General features: G+C 38.2%; 2 protein-coding genes across 2 annotated transcripts; both read left to right on the top strand.

Moving 5' to 3' along the window:
- The first annotated feature begins 1157 nt into the window (after positions 1-1157).
- Positions 1158-12859, top strand: skor2 (SKI family transcriptional corepressor 2). Its single transcript, XM_008423858.2, has 9 exons — positions 1158-1715; positions 3537-5551; positions 6137-6200; positions 6838-6915; positions 10128-10193; positions 10325-10423; positions 10678-10745; positions 11665-11729; positions 12594-12859. The coding sequence occupies exons 2-8, from the start codon at positions 3566-3568 to the stop codon at positions 11719-11721; spliced, it is 2418 nt and encodes an 805-aa protein (XP_008422080.1). The 5' UTR covers positions 1158-1715; positions 3537-3565; the 3' UTR covers positions 11722-11729; positions 12594-12859.
- Positions 12860-14632: 1773 nt separating this feature from the next.
- ier3ip1 (immediate early response 3 interacting protein 1) lies at positions 14633-16385 on the top strand. Its single transcript, XM_008423853.2, has 3 exons — positions 14633-14773; positions 15036-15137; positions 15832-16385. The coding sequence occupies exons 1-3, from the start codon at positions 14683-14685 to the stop codon at positions 15885-15887; spliced, it is 249 nt and encodes an 82-aa protein (XP_008422075.1). The 5' UTR covers positions 14633-14682; the 3' UTR covers positions 15888-16385.
- Positions 16386-16535: the final 150 nt, after the last annotated feature.

Below are 16535 nucleotides of genomic sequence, written 5' to 3'. Positions count from 1 at the left end.
AAAAAAAGGTTTTTGAGGAGCTTGTTCAGGTGCCTTTTATAGCACGGTGCGCTCCTTCTGAGCTCCTCTTACCTTCAATTACAACAGATGATAGCCCATAGGCTACAGCGTGCTTCCTGCTGCCGCGCATCCCTTGGGACCAACCTGCACATGCAGGGAGAGTCAAGTTTCCAAAAGCCTCCTCAGCGTTGAATGTGGGTATCAGCTGCTCTGACAGACATTATTCTGATCCCCCAGACTGTGCAGCCTATACCTGTCTGTCTGCTGCCTCAGCTTTTTATTTCCCCCTCTCTTCTGCTCCTGCTTCTGTGGTTGGAATATTGTTTTAGTCCACACTCTGTCTGTGTTTAAAAGCCACATCTCCTTTTGCCACTCTCTGCTTCTGGCTGTCTGGTGCCAGAAGTCTGTTTGGACATCAGTTTACTGGTAATTAATTTGTAACTCAGGCAGGGGCGGATCTAGACTGCATAGGGCCTTGAGCAGAATTTGATTGGGGCGCCTTCCAACTACCATTAGGTGCCATATCTCAGTACTCCTAACTTTGAGTAGAAAACGTTTTTTTTTAGTTCTTGGAAATCTTGTATCTAAGTGGAGGGTGGAAATTAACATAACACACTCTCCTCTATTGTGCTATTTCCTGCGGTACAAATCTATATTTTAATATCTAGTTGTGCTTTTGTTGTAATAATAAAAAATATATATTGAAAATAATTATATTTGATAATTTAACACATTTCTAATACAGAAATGTAACACTATGCCATGTGGAACCAAAGACTACTGACTTGTCAGTTATCCAATAGATTGATTCCTTTCACAAGGAGCGTAACTTTAAAAAAATGGTAAAGATGACTGCTCACAGAGAGCTGTATCCAATCATAATAATGGAAAGTTGAGTGGAAGGAAAAGAGTGGTAGAAAAAGGTGCACAATCATCTGTACATTTTTAAATGCATACATAGACTAGAAATCATTGTTTGCATAAGATATATATTCCAACTTAGTCGTCACTGACATACAATTTGATCAGGAATTTTATGCTTCATGCAGAATAAAATTGGAATACTGATTCTTATGCAATGTTGATCTTTCTCTCTCACACACACACATGCACACGCACCTACCCACCCACACACACCYACACACATACACAACGCAAGTAAATTGATGAACTCGTGTTTAAGTAGTCTAAAGAGGTTTCTTCCTGGGGATGAGATTTGCGTTTGCAACATTGTATTTGTTGTTGAGAGACTTTATTTAAGCAGTTTAGTGGGACAGAGCAGCAAAGCGTGTGAAGCGGAGGGTAAGGAAAGTGACTAAAGCTGTTCTGGGCGGTGGGCTGAGCTAAGGCTGCACGCCAATCAAGCTCAAGGCAGGTAGAGAGAGAGAGAGCGCGAGCGAGAGAGGAAGGCACTCACAGGGAGAGGGAGAGGAGGAGCGCGAGATTAGGACGGCGCGTGGCAGCGCTGAAAAGAGGGATAAAGCCTGCGCGAGCGTCGCAGTTTACTCACATCTCACGAGCGGGTTCACGCCACAGTTAAAGGAAAAAAAAAACAACAACAACAACAAAAAACTCCGGTACTTCCAGCGCGAACTTCCCGGAATTACCTGAGTGAGAAAAAATGAACATTTTCCTGCTGAGTGGGATAAATCGATCCAGTTTGTGACGGGGTACCTTATTCTTGACGCGACTGGGAAACCCCGAAAAAGTCAGAGGTAAGAATTGTTTATTTGTTTACTTCTGCTCTGAAGCTGATCGCTAAAATGCTATAGTTCTTGTCACTTTTCTTAACCACTTTTCAATATTATTATTATTATTATTATTATTATTATTATTATTATTATTATTTATTTGTTAATAATAAAACAGCAGTTTACAGAGATTAGTCTTAGCCTTACACGCAGGATATGATTCAAAAAGCGAATTAATTGTTCGTCATAATCATTAGTTTGTATTTGTAGTCCGACGTATTGTTAGAAAATAATTACAATATTATAAATAACAATGAAATAGTCTTTTAAAAATATATATTTTTAAAAAGTTCTATGTTCTCGTGTCCAAAACTTCCTTGATAATAGTTTTTTTTCTTTCTCGTTGGAGGCCAATGGTCATTCAGTTTAACGAATAAGTGATCCAGGTTTTACATTTAATGCACATAAACAAGGGGCTGTACTATCACTTTAAATTTTAAGATATTACGTATCTTTCTTGTTAGTTACCAGCGCTTTACAGCGTAGGAGCTTTTTTTTTTTTTTTTAATAAAACCAATAGTTTTCGGGCCTCCTAAAGTCAATGCAAGCAAAAATCTTTTTAAGGTGCTGTCTGTTTTAAATTTAAACAGTTAAATGAGGATAAAATTTGTTTTGTCAACGAGCGCTTGAAAATTGAGAAAGGGTTTAAATTCAGACTGAACTAAAACTGAAAATTGCTTTTGGCACATTCGTAGCCTACATTATGTAAGTAATTAAAAATAAGAATAAAATAACAAGTTTATCATCACATGGTGATTATTGGCAAATAAAATGAGTTTTATTGGAGTAGTCCCATTAGAGACGTTCACAGATGATGGACTGAAGAACTTTATGTCCTTTTTAACGCAGACATTTTTCTGACTATGTCGGTATGGTGAGATTTTACTTGTATTACTGTCATCATGCATATTTTTAAAAAGGTGGGGCGTTTTTTAAACCAGCAACAAAAAACRGAAGCATAAACAGGAGGACCAGATATCATGATGCAGAAAAATAAAACTCACTTCTTATGTAATCAGTTAATAATGAAAAAAACAAAAAAAAACATTGATTGTAAGCTGCTTAAAATTGTATCATTTTGAAGTGCTCTTGGATCACTTTAGGAATATTTTAGTTTCTATATATTTTTCTGTCATAAAAATTACTGAGTGGAAGAAAGAAAAAAAATTGAACTATAAAGTTTTCTCACTATATTTTACATAATAGTATATTTTACATAGAATTTATTTTAAAAACGTTTCACATTTATTTAATTAGGTTCTAAATTATTTTTTAGAATGTGTTTTCTTGTCTTCTTTAATTGTCTTCTCAATCGACAGCTAAAACACACATGTGTAGAGCTTCATAAAATTGTAAAAAAAATATTTGTGGATAAAGTAATTAAATTTAAATCCTGAATATGAAGGTTTTGTAAATTAAATTTGTGCATTTCAAAAAAAAACTTTGTTGGGACATTTTTTGGAATCATATGTTGCAGTACAAAGGAAAATTAAAATAAATTGACTGGGATTTCTTTTTTTTTTTTTACATGTCCCAAGATTTTCTAGAACACATATTTAAAAAAAAAAAAACAATTTTATTTGACCTGAGAAATCAGAAACATTTAAATGATAATGTTATACATTGTCTAAATTTTTTTCTCCTTACATTTTTCATGTTTAGAAACTCATCAAAATCAGTGTATGCATGGCAACAGTTACGCAGTGTGCACATAAGTTTAACAAGATGATTTATATGTTTATAATAACGTGACAATCACGTTTCTTTATTTCCCTTTTCCAACAGGTTCAGCTGCAAAAAAATTTATTCCAAGCATGGACAAGGCTCATCTTTCAAGCCCCAATGAAATAATAATGACAAACTCAACAGGCTCTTATCAACAGGAGCCTCTCACTCCACCCAGGCCTGCCCATCTGCACTCCTCATCCTCTTCATTATCCTCCCCTTCCCCTTCATCCTCCTCTCCCCTCAAACCCAACCAGGTGGGTCAGGTCATCTTGTACGGCGTTCCTATTGTGTCACTCGTCATTGACAACAATGAGAGACTTTGTCTGGCGCAGATCTCAAACACTCTTTTGAAGAACTACAGTTACAACGAGATTCACAACCGCCGAGTGGCCCTCGGGATCACCTGTGTCCAGTGCACTCCAGTTCAGCTGGAGATCCTCCGCAGGGCCGGTGCCATGCCCATCTCGTCACGCCGGTGCGGCATGATCACCAAGCGTGAAGCCGAGCGCCTGTGCAAGTCCTTCCTGGGAGAAAACTCGCCCCCTAAACTGCCCGACAACTTTGCCTTCGATGTGACACACGAGTGCGCCTGGGGTTGCCGGGGTAACTTCATACCAGCGCGCTACAACAGCTCCAGGGCCAAATGCATCAAGTGCTCCTTTTGCAACATGTATTTTTCTCCAAACAAGTTCATTTTCCATTCTCACCGCACACCAGACGCCAAGTACACCCAGCCTGATGCTGCCAACTTCAACTCCTGGCGAAGGCACCTCAGACTGACGGACAAACTTCCACAGGATGAAATGGTTTACGCATGGGAAGACGTCAAAGCCATGTTCAATGGAGGAAGCCGAAAGAGAGCGCTGCCGTCATCTGTCCAGTGCGCTTCCATGGGTCCCATGAAGAGTCTCCCAGGTTCAGTGGTGCCGCATATGATAGGACCTGACCTGGGTTCACAGAAAAGAGCCCGCTTTGAGGATGAAGATGATCTGGATGGAGGCAGCCTCTCTCCTCGTAAAACACCACGCAACTACCCTGTCATCCCTGTCCCAAGCAAAGGCTTCAGCATGCTGCAGAAGTTCCCCCCTACGTCACTCTTCCCGTCCCCTTACCCCTTCCCTGCGTTTGGCCTCTGCCAGCAGAAAAAGGAGGACAGTGACATTTCAACTGTTCAGAAAGGGCCAGGGCTTTCGGGTCTTTTATGGCCTGGACGCAAAGACGCTTTCTATCCTCCTTTCTGTATGTTTTGGCCCCCGAGAGCAGCTGGGGGGATTCCAGTCCCTACCTACCTTCAGCCTCAGCCCAGCACCCTTTCCACTCTGACTGAAAACCCATCTCTCAGGCAGGCCTTTTTGGATCTGTCAGACCCTAGTGATGCTGGAGCTGTAAGCAGCAATGGGAATGCTGTTAGTGCAGCTATGGCCCCCAGCAATGGGACCACCACACCAAGATCCGGGCTGTTTGACACTGAGTGCACGACAGCAACCCCAGACCTTCGCCCTGTGACGTCGGAGGGATGGCTGAAACTTCTAGACAACCCAGCTCTCCAAACAAGGAAGCCCAGCTATGGCTCTGCCTTTCGCCCAGTTGTCAAGGATGCAGAAAGCATCGCCAAGCTCCACGRCAACAGCGGAGGAGTCAACGGAGCTACAGATGAGGACTTTGGAGTCGTGGTTCCCGGATCGGACCGACACCAGCGGCTGTCGCCCACCAGCAGCTGCAGCTATGGCAGTGAAAGCGGAGGTGACGGGGAAGCAGAGGGAGCAGAGAGCGAGGAAGAGGGTGAAGTGGATGTGGAGTCTTCGAAGCAGGAAGACGAGGAGGAGGAGGGGAGTTTCACAAATAGGCCGCCACAGACTCAGACCAACCTGTATCTCCCTGTTCTGAGTGACAGTGCTGGAGAGGAACGGGGGAAGGACAGGGGGAGTGGCGCAATGTATCCCAGCACCTCCCCGGGATCCTCCTCGAATCCCATCGTACAGGAGTCGCCCAGCCTACCTGCCTCTCCACACGCCAGCTTGCCTCTCTCCAGCTCCACCCCGCCCCACCGAGAGGACACAGCTTACAAAAACGTAAATATCCCCACAGGCCACTTTAGCTAATTATTATTTAAATGGTGCCGCAGTCAGGCAGTGCTGTGATCTGCATAAGCAGATTGATAGCCTGGTTTCTCCCTGTAGAAATTGAAACAGTCACCCCACTCTGATCTCAGCTAATAGGCCTAGGCGTGGATTGTTTAATGGACGCAGTGTGTTTGTTCTGCCCCCGTCACCCCAACCTGTTAGGGCAGCTCTAATCTTTAACCTTCTGACTCCCACATTAACCAAGGCCCTGACAGGATGAAGGAGAGATGGAGGGAGATTTGTCAAGACTGGCTAATATTAATTTTGAACCAGCCAACATATTTACTGTAAATATTGCAAAGCACAAACATTTCTTAAGAAAAAAAAAAAGCAAAATCAGCATCAGTTAAATTAATGCCAACGTTTATTTGAAAGAAAACTGCCAACAAAACAGAAGAAACCTTTACAACTGTAGCAGGCCAAGAAAATTGCATTCATTAATAATTATAATAATAATAATAATGTTTTTTTTTTTTTTTTTATCAAAGTGTAGTTCATGTTCATGTAGATGAAATTCTTATCTTTTTTTTCCAGGCTCAGAAAAATCGAGATGAAGGACTGCCTGCATATGCAACCAAAGACAATTCAAGCAATTCTGGTGAGTGCAAACATGTTGAGTATTTTTTAAATGTTTTTTTACAGTTCTAGAAGAAACTTATTAATTGTTGATGTGTTTTATATGGGTTGGTTATTTGCTTTTCTTCAGGAAAAATGGTGAAATGTCAAGTTCAGCAGTGACAGAAAAGTTAGACAAAAAGTTTCAGCAATTGAAATTACTAACTATGACATTAGTTGACTTACTGACTGCACTTATCTATAAATAACAGATTAATAACGTGATATATGAAAGTAATTTTAAAATCAAATTATATAACTATAAAATCTCTTTGTACAATAATATATGTCTCCTCCTCACTCCAGAAGTGACTTAATACAATTGATGTTGGAATCAATTGTATTAATTGCCTTTTGTTTCATTTCTTGTCTGACTCAGTGGTTTTATAGTGTCCATGTGTCCCTACAAGGCTACCATCCTTGTGAGGTTTCATTTTGTTAAACTCATCTCACAGGATGACCTTTTTTCCTGAGGAAAATGTCCTCTGTGTGTTTTCCCGACACCGAAAACCTCACTCCGTGGGCGCACTTAGTTATCTCTAGGTGTCCGGATAACCAGCTCAACCAATGGGCCTTACTGAATCTCTCATTTTCTGTCCTTCTCTCTCATTTTCTCCCAGATGAAAACAAAGAGCAGAGAAGTTTCTTTGTGCCTGAGAGTGAAACCTCAGCGCCTGACTACTGGAGAGAGTGCACAGGTATGATCAAACAAGCTAAAGCGATAAAGAGCAGCTACTGTCAGATTGAAAACAAATGAATAGCATTTTAGTTTAATTCATATTTGGTTCCCTATATTGCACCCTAAATCTGAAATCATCACCCAACCCACGAGGAAACAATGACAAGGTATTTAATGAGGAAATAAAGGTATGCATAAAACTCGTAATGCTGATTAAATTTCTCACATGGTAAAACTGGGACATGATGTTCAAACATTACAGTTTTTTTTTTCCTGTTCTGTTACGAATGGCACTCAGGATGCTTAACGCGGTGAGGGGAGAGCTCCTCTGTATTCAGATGTGGAGTTAAGGGATTTATATAAATACACACAGAAATGAGAAAACAGCAGAGAGCTGCTCCTGTCGCCGCTCTGCCGCGGCAGCTCTCTGTCGCCTGCAATGTTACTCTTAGGGGGGCTGTTACAGTTCAACAAGAAAACATCAGCTCAGAGATAAGCAGCGCGCCGGCAATCTCCATCCAAGGCCCATATCTTCGCCGGCATAATTGCCTTTTTTCTCCTTTCTCAGCGCAAAACAGCCCTTCCCGTTTGAAAAAGATCACAGCTTATTGCCTTTTTATATCTGTCAGGAAGACATTAAAAGTGCTTTATGACATCTGTGCCAACATTTATATCTACTCTCCCCCCCTCCCCCCTGCACATGCAGACATCGTAATGATCCCCGCGCATAATGTATAATGTATTTCAAAAAATTACACGAAACAAATTAAATGAGACCACCTTTCCCCTGATTGCCAAATGTCTCCCTGGGCGGTGGGAAGCTCTACGTGATTAGAAGGCCTGATTCCTCCGAGTCCCACCACCGCCCTCCCTCCTCCACTGTCTTTACACTCTCTCTCTGTTTCTAGGGAGAAAAAATAATCTAATTTTCCATTTATGTAATGCAAACCGCCTTGGCTTTGACTATTCACGGTTAATTGACTGTCAAACGAGGTTGTTATCCTCGGGCACTGTCTGCAAATTTGCTTGTCAAATGAGACAGAGAGAGGCGAGGAGAGAAGAGGAGAGGAGGAGAGCTCTAAATGGGAGAAAGAGGAGGAAGCATGGGGAGGCTGAAGGAGCCAGGACTCGAAATGACTGGAAGAGAATATACATGTTGAGGGGACTGGATTGCTTCATTTAAGCCAGAAAATGCCTCATTGTCACATATGCATACATGCATGACAATGTAGACAAATTCAAACGGCATGTGATGGAGTTGTTTAGTACAGAGTCACAAAAAGTCCTAAAGTAGAGTAGATTCATTTTTTTTAGTACTTAGAAAACTAAATGTTGCTGTTCAAAATAAAAAAAATGTATTTGAAAAGAACACTGAAAATGTTTCAGTGTCCTTTGGCTAGAGAAGGGGTCAGCAGCACTATTCTATTCGAAAACAAATAATTTCCCTTCATCCCAGAAAATAAAATTCATGCAGAATCATAGAATCCGCATGACCCTTTAGCAAAAAATACTACAGCTGTATAAAAAGTGATTCTTTCATGGTGCATTTTTTTAGGAATTATACTTTTTAGATTTTTAGAGAAATAAATGTTTACTACAAAAAAGGGACTGTCCATATTTCTGTAAATATTTAAAAGGCACATTGAATGTGCAACCCAAAGACAACATATTTAACAGCTCAGCAAAATAATTAAAACTGATTTGTATGCTAATAATGCTGTATTATATTTCTTATTAACTTCATGTAGCAAAACTTTTCAGCTCTGTCAAATTTGGCTAAATTTCGAATGCATCAATGTAGAGGGTCAAAAGAGACGTAGGTTGCAGACTCCTGGGCTAGAATTATTTGTTGGCTATCCTGACATGATGCTGCAACAGTTGTCAGCACTTTTGCTGCTATTTTTAGCACCATTTCCACACTCTTTTCCCATCTCTAAAATTCAGTTCACTCCATGTAAATAAAATTTGAAACAACAAGAAGACAAAAAGATGGACAAATTAGATTTTTGGCACCCATCATATAGAGCTCACAAATAATTGGAGTAACATAATCACCAGCTGAAAAAAAATCTCATCTTTAAATGAAGTACATTTATTAAGTGGTGGTGGGGGTGGGGGGATCTAAATAAAACATCACAAGAAACACAAGCATTGGTATTCTTAACAAGCCCTTACATAAATGCAAGCAAAGCTTTTTGAATGATTTTCTTTTACTGAATTTTGGTTTCCCCATGGTTTAAAAAGGGGAGGCTTCCTTCTTAACCTACAAGGAATCATATTTAAATCAAATATGCACACTGAGCAGGATGGAAAGAGAGGTTTTAAAAAAATACCCAAATTGTGCTACAGCAAAGAATAGAAACCAGTGGGTGGCCAAGTCTTCTTTCTAACTGTTAAGAAAAATTGTCATGTTATGGGCATTTTTCTCTTCCAATGGCCCTAAAAACCCTCTTACAGTTCATGATACCACATTGTCTCTTTGACACAGGACTCTGAAGAGTTGTTACAGATTGTAAATGTAAAAGATCCCGCTCTTTGTATGCGCCAACTTTGTGTAATGTTATGTCACATTTTGGCAGCAGGAGTAACAAGTTTACCATTTGTGATCAAGTTAAAAAAATAATTTTCCCAACAGGTTTTTTTTTTTTTTTTTTACATATTTTTTTATGCTAGTGCCTAAAATAAGAATTTAGTTTAAGCGTGTTTATACATCTTTTCCCTGGTTACCAACACTTCTGCACGTGTATGTTTTTTTCCTTGGTCCTCTTTATATTAGTATTATTTTAAACTTACACTGGCACCCAGAGGCCAGAAGATGAATTACAGTACTTTACAAAACGGGTGAAAAAAATGGCAAGAAGGTCAAAATTACAAAAGACCTTACATAAGATTGAAACATTTTGGAATCTTCCCAAATATTATTATATTGTCTTATATTGTTAAAAAAAATAGAACTTTCTTCTTTCATGTTCTTCAAAATCTGTTGATGTTGAAGATGTTGCTGCATCTTCAAGTAAAATTCAATATCAGACTCAACTGGTTTCTCTTCCTTGGACCATCCTTCTCTCTGTAGTGACTGATCTAGTCTAAAAAATGGTCTGCGGATGTTTATCTCAGTACATGTCAATAAAAATGTCCAGTATTTGAGAGAAACGTTTCCAGAAGTTTTTAATTAGTGAAAACGTGGAGTTATGTAACCTGTTTGTTGAATCAATCTTTTTTCGTTTTTAGGGGATCAGAGCAGAGGCGCAACCTCTCCTGTCACACTGAAGAAGGATGTTGAGAATATGGAGAAAGGTAGATGTTCTTTGATTCATAAATCTATTGGACAATATTTTAGCAAACTATTTATGTAGGCATTCTTAGCATTTCTCCTAGTTACCTTAAGAAAAGTTTAATGTCTTCCCACGTTTTATGTCTTTATGTAGAAGAACTTCAGAAAGTTCTCCTGGAGCAGATCGACTTCAGGAGGAGACTGGAGCAGGAGTTTCATGCCCTAAAAGGAACTTCCCCATTTCCTGTCTTCCGTAAGTCTTTTTTTTTTAAATCATTATATTAATCTAAATGTTTATCTAGTTTTCACTCCAAGACTATTTTTTTATCATTTGTCTACTTTAGCTCCCTTATAAATGTCTCTTCTACTTTTTTCTAATTCTTGCTATCATTTTGTTGCACCTTTTAAAATTCCATATTTATACATCATCTGATGCAACCTAATTTAATTTGTTGCAATAAAGTAATTTTCTGCAAAATGACAAATGTTTTACACCAACTTTTCCAGATAATTTTCAAGATCAGATGAAACGAGAGCTCGCCTACAGAGAAGAAATGGTCCAACAGTTACAGATGGTGAGAATCCGTAACTCCCCGGTACATTACATGCTGATGCATTAGATACTGAACACTAATTAGGAATTGACTTTGAATGGCTAATAAATCAATGAGTTAAAAACACACTGAATACTTTTTAAAAATATTAAGACGAATTTCCAGGAACGCTTCAGTACACCCTAGTACAGAAGGGAAATCTAAAATCATGGTGAAACCGAATCAGAAATCAAATTATAATAAATCAGGACTCAAATCAACACTAGTTTTGTTGTTTATTTGTCCAGCAAAAGACAAAACCAATCACGCAGTTCGTCTTTCATGGGTGAGAAGTTCCGCTGCAGTCGTCTGATTGTTTCCGTTGACATCAATCACAGAAGCAGCTGGCAGATCGGCTGACAGATGCTGTTTGTCTTTTGTTTTCTGACACACGACTCAACTGTGTGCGCTCGTACGCCTGTGACAGCGAACCGTGCATGCACAACACAGCCCTCACACGTGTGCGCACACGCACACACACGCATGCACACGCACACACACGCGCAAACACACACACACACACGAGCAAACTACATCTGTGTGACTATAAAAGCAGAAAACACAGACAACAGATTTTATGCTCATTTGCGAGTGCTTGTGTGCGCTAAAGTGCACGTATGCACAGTAACTGACAAATGTCTCTAGAAGCAGCAGATGGATCAGTCTGAGAGTAATGACACATTAATTCCACACAGACATTTAAATGAACTTCAGAAATGTATAATTTATGTAGTGTATGTTGCAATTCAAAACCCTTTTACGTTTTGCCATTACTTGCCAATTTACATTTTTTGTCGGTGAAACTATATTAATCAGAATGAGATGAAGGATAAATTCACAGACATTGTGCTGGGTTTGAAGTAAATGCATTTTATTAATTGATTCGTTGTTTGTCTTTTAGATTCCCTACACCAACATCATCAGAAAAGAAAAGATCAGCCCTCATCTTGGCAAGTAGCTGAAAAGGTAACATTACTGAATTAACTTGATGAATTGGATCAAATGATGAGCAGAGGCTAACCTCCAATTTTTGTTAAACTCAGTCACCAATTATTTATTTGAAAAAGTGTTTAAGCCGATTTAGCTTTTTCACACAACAACAACAACAATCCCAGTGTATTTTAACTGAAAGTGTTTGTGATGGACAGGCATGGAATATTGCAGAATTGGGAAGTTATAGGAAAATGACAAGTGTTTTTGAAAATGTATTTATAAAATCTTCTGTAAATGTGGCTTCCATTATAGTTCAGCACTTCTGATTCCAATATTTTGTAGCCTTTTGCTGCAGTTATATTTCCTAGTGTTTTGTGTTAATATCCCTACCAAGTTTGCACAACAATACACTAAAATTCTCATATGGCTTTTCTATTTGAATTAGGTTTAAATTCTGACTTGATCATTCTAATTCATAAATGTGATTTCATCTGAACCATTACATTGTAGCTGACTGTATGTATGACTTTATAGTATTTTGCAGCAAACTGTTATTTTTTTTCAATCTTGCCCTGTGTTTACCTTCATCCATGTAAGCCATGGAAACATCTCATAAACTATGCACAAGCAACATAATCAAATATTTCTGAAATCTTATGCTTTTTCTTCCACTTCACAATCATCCCAACACATCTAAGTTTGAAAAGTTAAATGGTTATAAATATCAATGCAATATACTATGAAGTTTTACATTTAGCTTCAAAATGCTGATAAACTACTAACACCCAACAAATTAGCCTTTGGTTTTTCCACATCAGCATTTGAAAATATAGAACTAATGTGAAAATCTATATTGAATTTGATAATTAATTAAATTACAAATTGCTTCATTCACAGGGTGAATCATTACGCTCAACAGGACGAAGCTGCTTGGACTTGTGAAAGTCGCATATTTTTTTCATAAAAGACACATACTGTACTGACATAAAAGGAGATACTGTAAATGAACAAAACACCAACATTAATGAATCCCAATGCAATTATACATATTTACACATTTCTTGGATTTCCAAGGACAGCAACTGTTTGACTCATTCCTTCAATTCTTCTGAACTCATTTGGATGACTTCATGCTGCTTTTGTACCAGCATGTTGGTAAAAGTTTACCAACTGTTTCATCTTCTCCTGGTCAACTTTCTCCACTCACACTCCCAAATTAACTGAACTGAAAACATCTGGATCAACGGGATCATTSTTGGCATTTTGCTATTGCAAGATTTCAAGCTTTATTCAACCGGGACCAAAGCAAGCGCCTGGATGAAGGATGTAGAGGTCAACAAGACGGAGAGAAAATGCTGAAAGACAGGGGTCACTTGTGACTCTCACTGCTGTTGGTTGAATGCACTGGACTGCTGTGGCATTGGCATCACCAACCAGAGAGCCTGAAAGAAAAGTTCCCTTTATTAAGTATCAGCATTTGGGCCCAAAGACATTCTTCTTGGCATGTTGATCTAGGACCACTCCTTTTGTACACAGGTYATCATTGTTACCAATTATCAGCAATCACATGTGATACAAGCTCTGACTGATGTCTAAGGAAGATGGAGAACCAACAAAAGAACAAAAGAATTCACATTTTGAATTCACAAAAAAGGGATTACATGCTGAAAATGTACAGTCACCATCATTTCTGTAATGTACGAAAAAAAGAATCACTGCAGATGTAACTCCCGTGTCAATATTCAATGTATCACATCTGTTAGTACATATTTTATTTATACATGCAAAGTTACCCTAAAAAAAGTATTTCATTCACTCTCATATTTATTCTGTACGAGTTTATAGCAGCTGAAAGGCACCAATTCAGATTTTTACCACCGCAAGAACTTTAAGTAAAAGTATTAATCGGCTAATCAGGCTGATCAGGCAATTGTAAGGTGCTCTCCAAGCGCCTGCTTAATGTATGGCCAGCAAGGAGAAGACTGCAGTTCATTCTTATTGTGTATCTATTTGTAAATTACTTCACCTAACTGTATAAATCATCACACATGAGAGTATTGAATCTTACAGTCTTTTTATGTGTTTTATTTATTTATAATTTGAAAATAAAATCCTGAGACCCCTGTTGTGAAAATATTATTATAGATTTTAAAGAAGTTGTAAAAGACTCAGTAACAATGATTATTAAGATGGTGTGTTTAAATGTATGTCAAAAATAAAAGTACAAATGACATCTCCCCCACCTGGTTTATAGAATGAATGGATGAAGTTGTCATCTAATGATATGTTATTATTATAACCTGCTAAAGCAGATGTATTTCAAAATGTTCCTGTAGTTTCTCTACTATGTGTAAATAAAAAATGTCTATAAAAACAGATGAATTGTGAAATTTGCAATTAAAAAAAAAATAAAGTAAAGAACTTATTTTTTGCAATTTATGACATGTAATATCCATGACCAAAAAAAAAAAAAAACACTTACAATTAACAGTGTCCATTTTGTTAGGTGAACAGTCTTCTGGAAAGATCCATCAAAACAGARTTTTGTTGTCATCAACCACCTCATGACATAATTCTTAATCTTACTGGAGAACTTCAATATTATTTATAGCTTTTTAATTTTGTCCATAAATTTTCAATAAGGTTGAGTAATAATTTTAATGTCGGCCTACATTTTATTTCCATAACCAGTGTTTGGGATTCTTTTGTTGGAAAACCCAGTGATGTTAAAGTCTCAACTATCTAAAGGTTTTTGGTTAAATTCAGGCTCAAATCAGTTATGTTTTAGCAGAAAGAAGAAGATAAGCTGATCATTGYTTGAACACAGTCACTTTGTAACGGCATTATAGCGAGRCATTGAACTACAACTATAAACTACAACTCGCGCCGTTTGCACGACGTTCGCTGCTTTTTTACGGCTGTTATTCTTCTGGTTGTGGAGGACGACGACAGCAACGAGGGAGGAGATAAAACATCTTTTGCCAGCATGGCGTTTACGTTGTACACCCTCATCCAGACCGCTATTCTGTGCACCAATGCTATCGCCGTGTTACACGAAGAGAGATTTCTCAGCAAAAGTAAGTAGCTRCTTGTAGTAAAGCGAATACCCTTATTAGTGTATGTTAGCAGTCTGGTGGTCATCATCATCACACAAACTGTAGATAAATTAATGAGCTGGAATTCTAACATTTGGAAACTTGGCTTTATATATTTATTTGCTCAATTCTGTTTCTTGACTTGTACTCTTTCTGCTTTGTGTGTGTGTGTGTGTGCGCGCGCGCGCGCGTGTGTGTGTGTGTGTGTGTGTGTTTGTGTGCGTGCGCGCGCGCGCGCGCGCAGTCGGTTGGGGTGTTGATCAGGGAGTTGGAGGTTTTGGGGATGACCCAGGAGTCAAAGCTCAGATACTGAATCTCATTCGTTCAGTTCGGACCGTCATGAGAGGTGAGACATAAGCAGAGTRAAGCAAACATTTTAATTCAATACAAAATAAGGGCATCTTGGCAATTAGGAAAACTTCGAAAATATGTAATTTATTCAAAAGAAATGTATAACAATRCTTTTTATTATCAGTCTTTGGAAGAAAAGTTGATTAATTGCAGTTACCAGCACTTAAACACAAAACAAAAATGTTGTTCTACTTATAAAACTAGTGCAGCAAAAAATATATATTTTATTTTTAAGGAAAAAAATTAGGACTACTATAATATCCAGTAACAGCTTTGGTTGAAGTATATGGAGTTCCAGATGTGCCAAAATTATTTTTCTGTTTGCATTCACTATGCATTACATGTCCATTGAACATGTGATTTAGCATTGTGCCTATGTAACTGGCAGCTGTGCTTTTTTGGTTACAAAATGATTTGTAGCTACTACAATGATCATGTAAATGACTAATCTAATCTGAGAAAACAATTAATATTGATAGTTTTATTTAAYATAGTATTGGTGAAGTCTTGCTTTGTTGTCCTAATATACACTGATTGAAATGCCTGTGTGTGTGAAATAAAGTGAAATCCCATTCTTTTTTTATGAGCTGAAGTTTGATACTTGRCTTCAATTAAATATTAATAACTAATGACTTGTAGCGATGTAAGATTAATCATTTTCTCCTAACTTTCTTTTTTTCTTTTTACAGTGCCGCTGATAATTGTGAACTCCGCATGCATTGTGCTGTTGTTGCTGTTTGGTTGACAACCGAGCACTGATGTATTAATGTAACAAGTTTGCAACAGGTTACAAGGAACGGCTGCAAAAATGCAACCTCACACACTGAACAATTTGCACATTCTTCAAGGATTTCTGTTGTCTGCYAGCAGCAGAGTGGAAAAACCATGGGCTGCGAAAAATCTCTCCCAGAGAAAAGAGGATTCAAACCATCACCAAGTCAAAAATAATCTGAGAATGCTTCCTCACCTGTTGTATGTTTTGTGAAAACTTTAACTGGTGCTTAAATAACATCCCACAACAAGGGAATAAAAATTACTATTGCTATCTATTGAAGGTAATGTTCTTTATTTTTGATTAACAGTTCAAGTCRTTCATTCAGTTGTTTCACTGTTGTGGTAAATGCCAGTTGTTTTAATCATCTAAGGTTTTTTTGAAACTGAACCAAAACCAATGTGCTGTTTACACATCTTAACAGCAGTTAAGTATTTTGTCAGATTGCAATAGAGAAAACTTTGAAGCAGACTGGTGGCTAGTTTTGTGTTTGCACTTTCCTCTCCTCAATATCCCCATGTCAACACACTCATAAACTTAGAAATATGAAATGTGAAGATGCTGGTTGGGAGTGATGTTTGTTTCAGCTTGCTCAGTAAGAGGTTCTAATATTTACCTTAT

Source organism: Poecilia reticulata, linkage group LG12 (assembly GCF_000633615.1).
Source record: "Poecilia reticulata strain Guanapo linkage group LG12, Guppy_female_1.0+MT, whole genome shotgun sequence".
Taxonomy (NCBI): Eukaryota; Metazoa; Chordata; class Actinopteri; order Cyprinodontiformes; family Poeciliidae; genus Poecilia; species Poecilia reticulata.
This window is presented reverse-complemented; position numbering and strand designations above follow the sequence as displayed.

Coding starts and splice junctions, on each gene's coding strand:
- ier3ip1 (XM_008423853.2), top strand. CDS start 14,683: ATGGCGTTTACGTTGTACACCCTCATCCAGACCGCTATTCTGTGCACC. Junction 15,138..15,831: donor AGTTCGGACCGTCATGAGAG/GTGAGACATAAG, acceptor TTCTTTTTACAG/TGCCGCTGATAATTGTGAAC.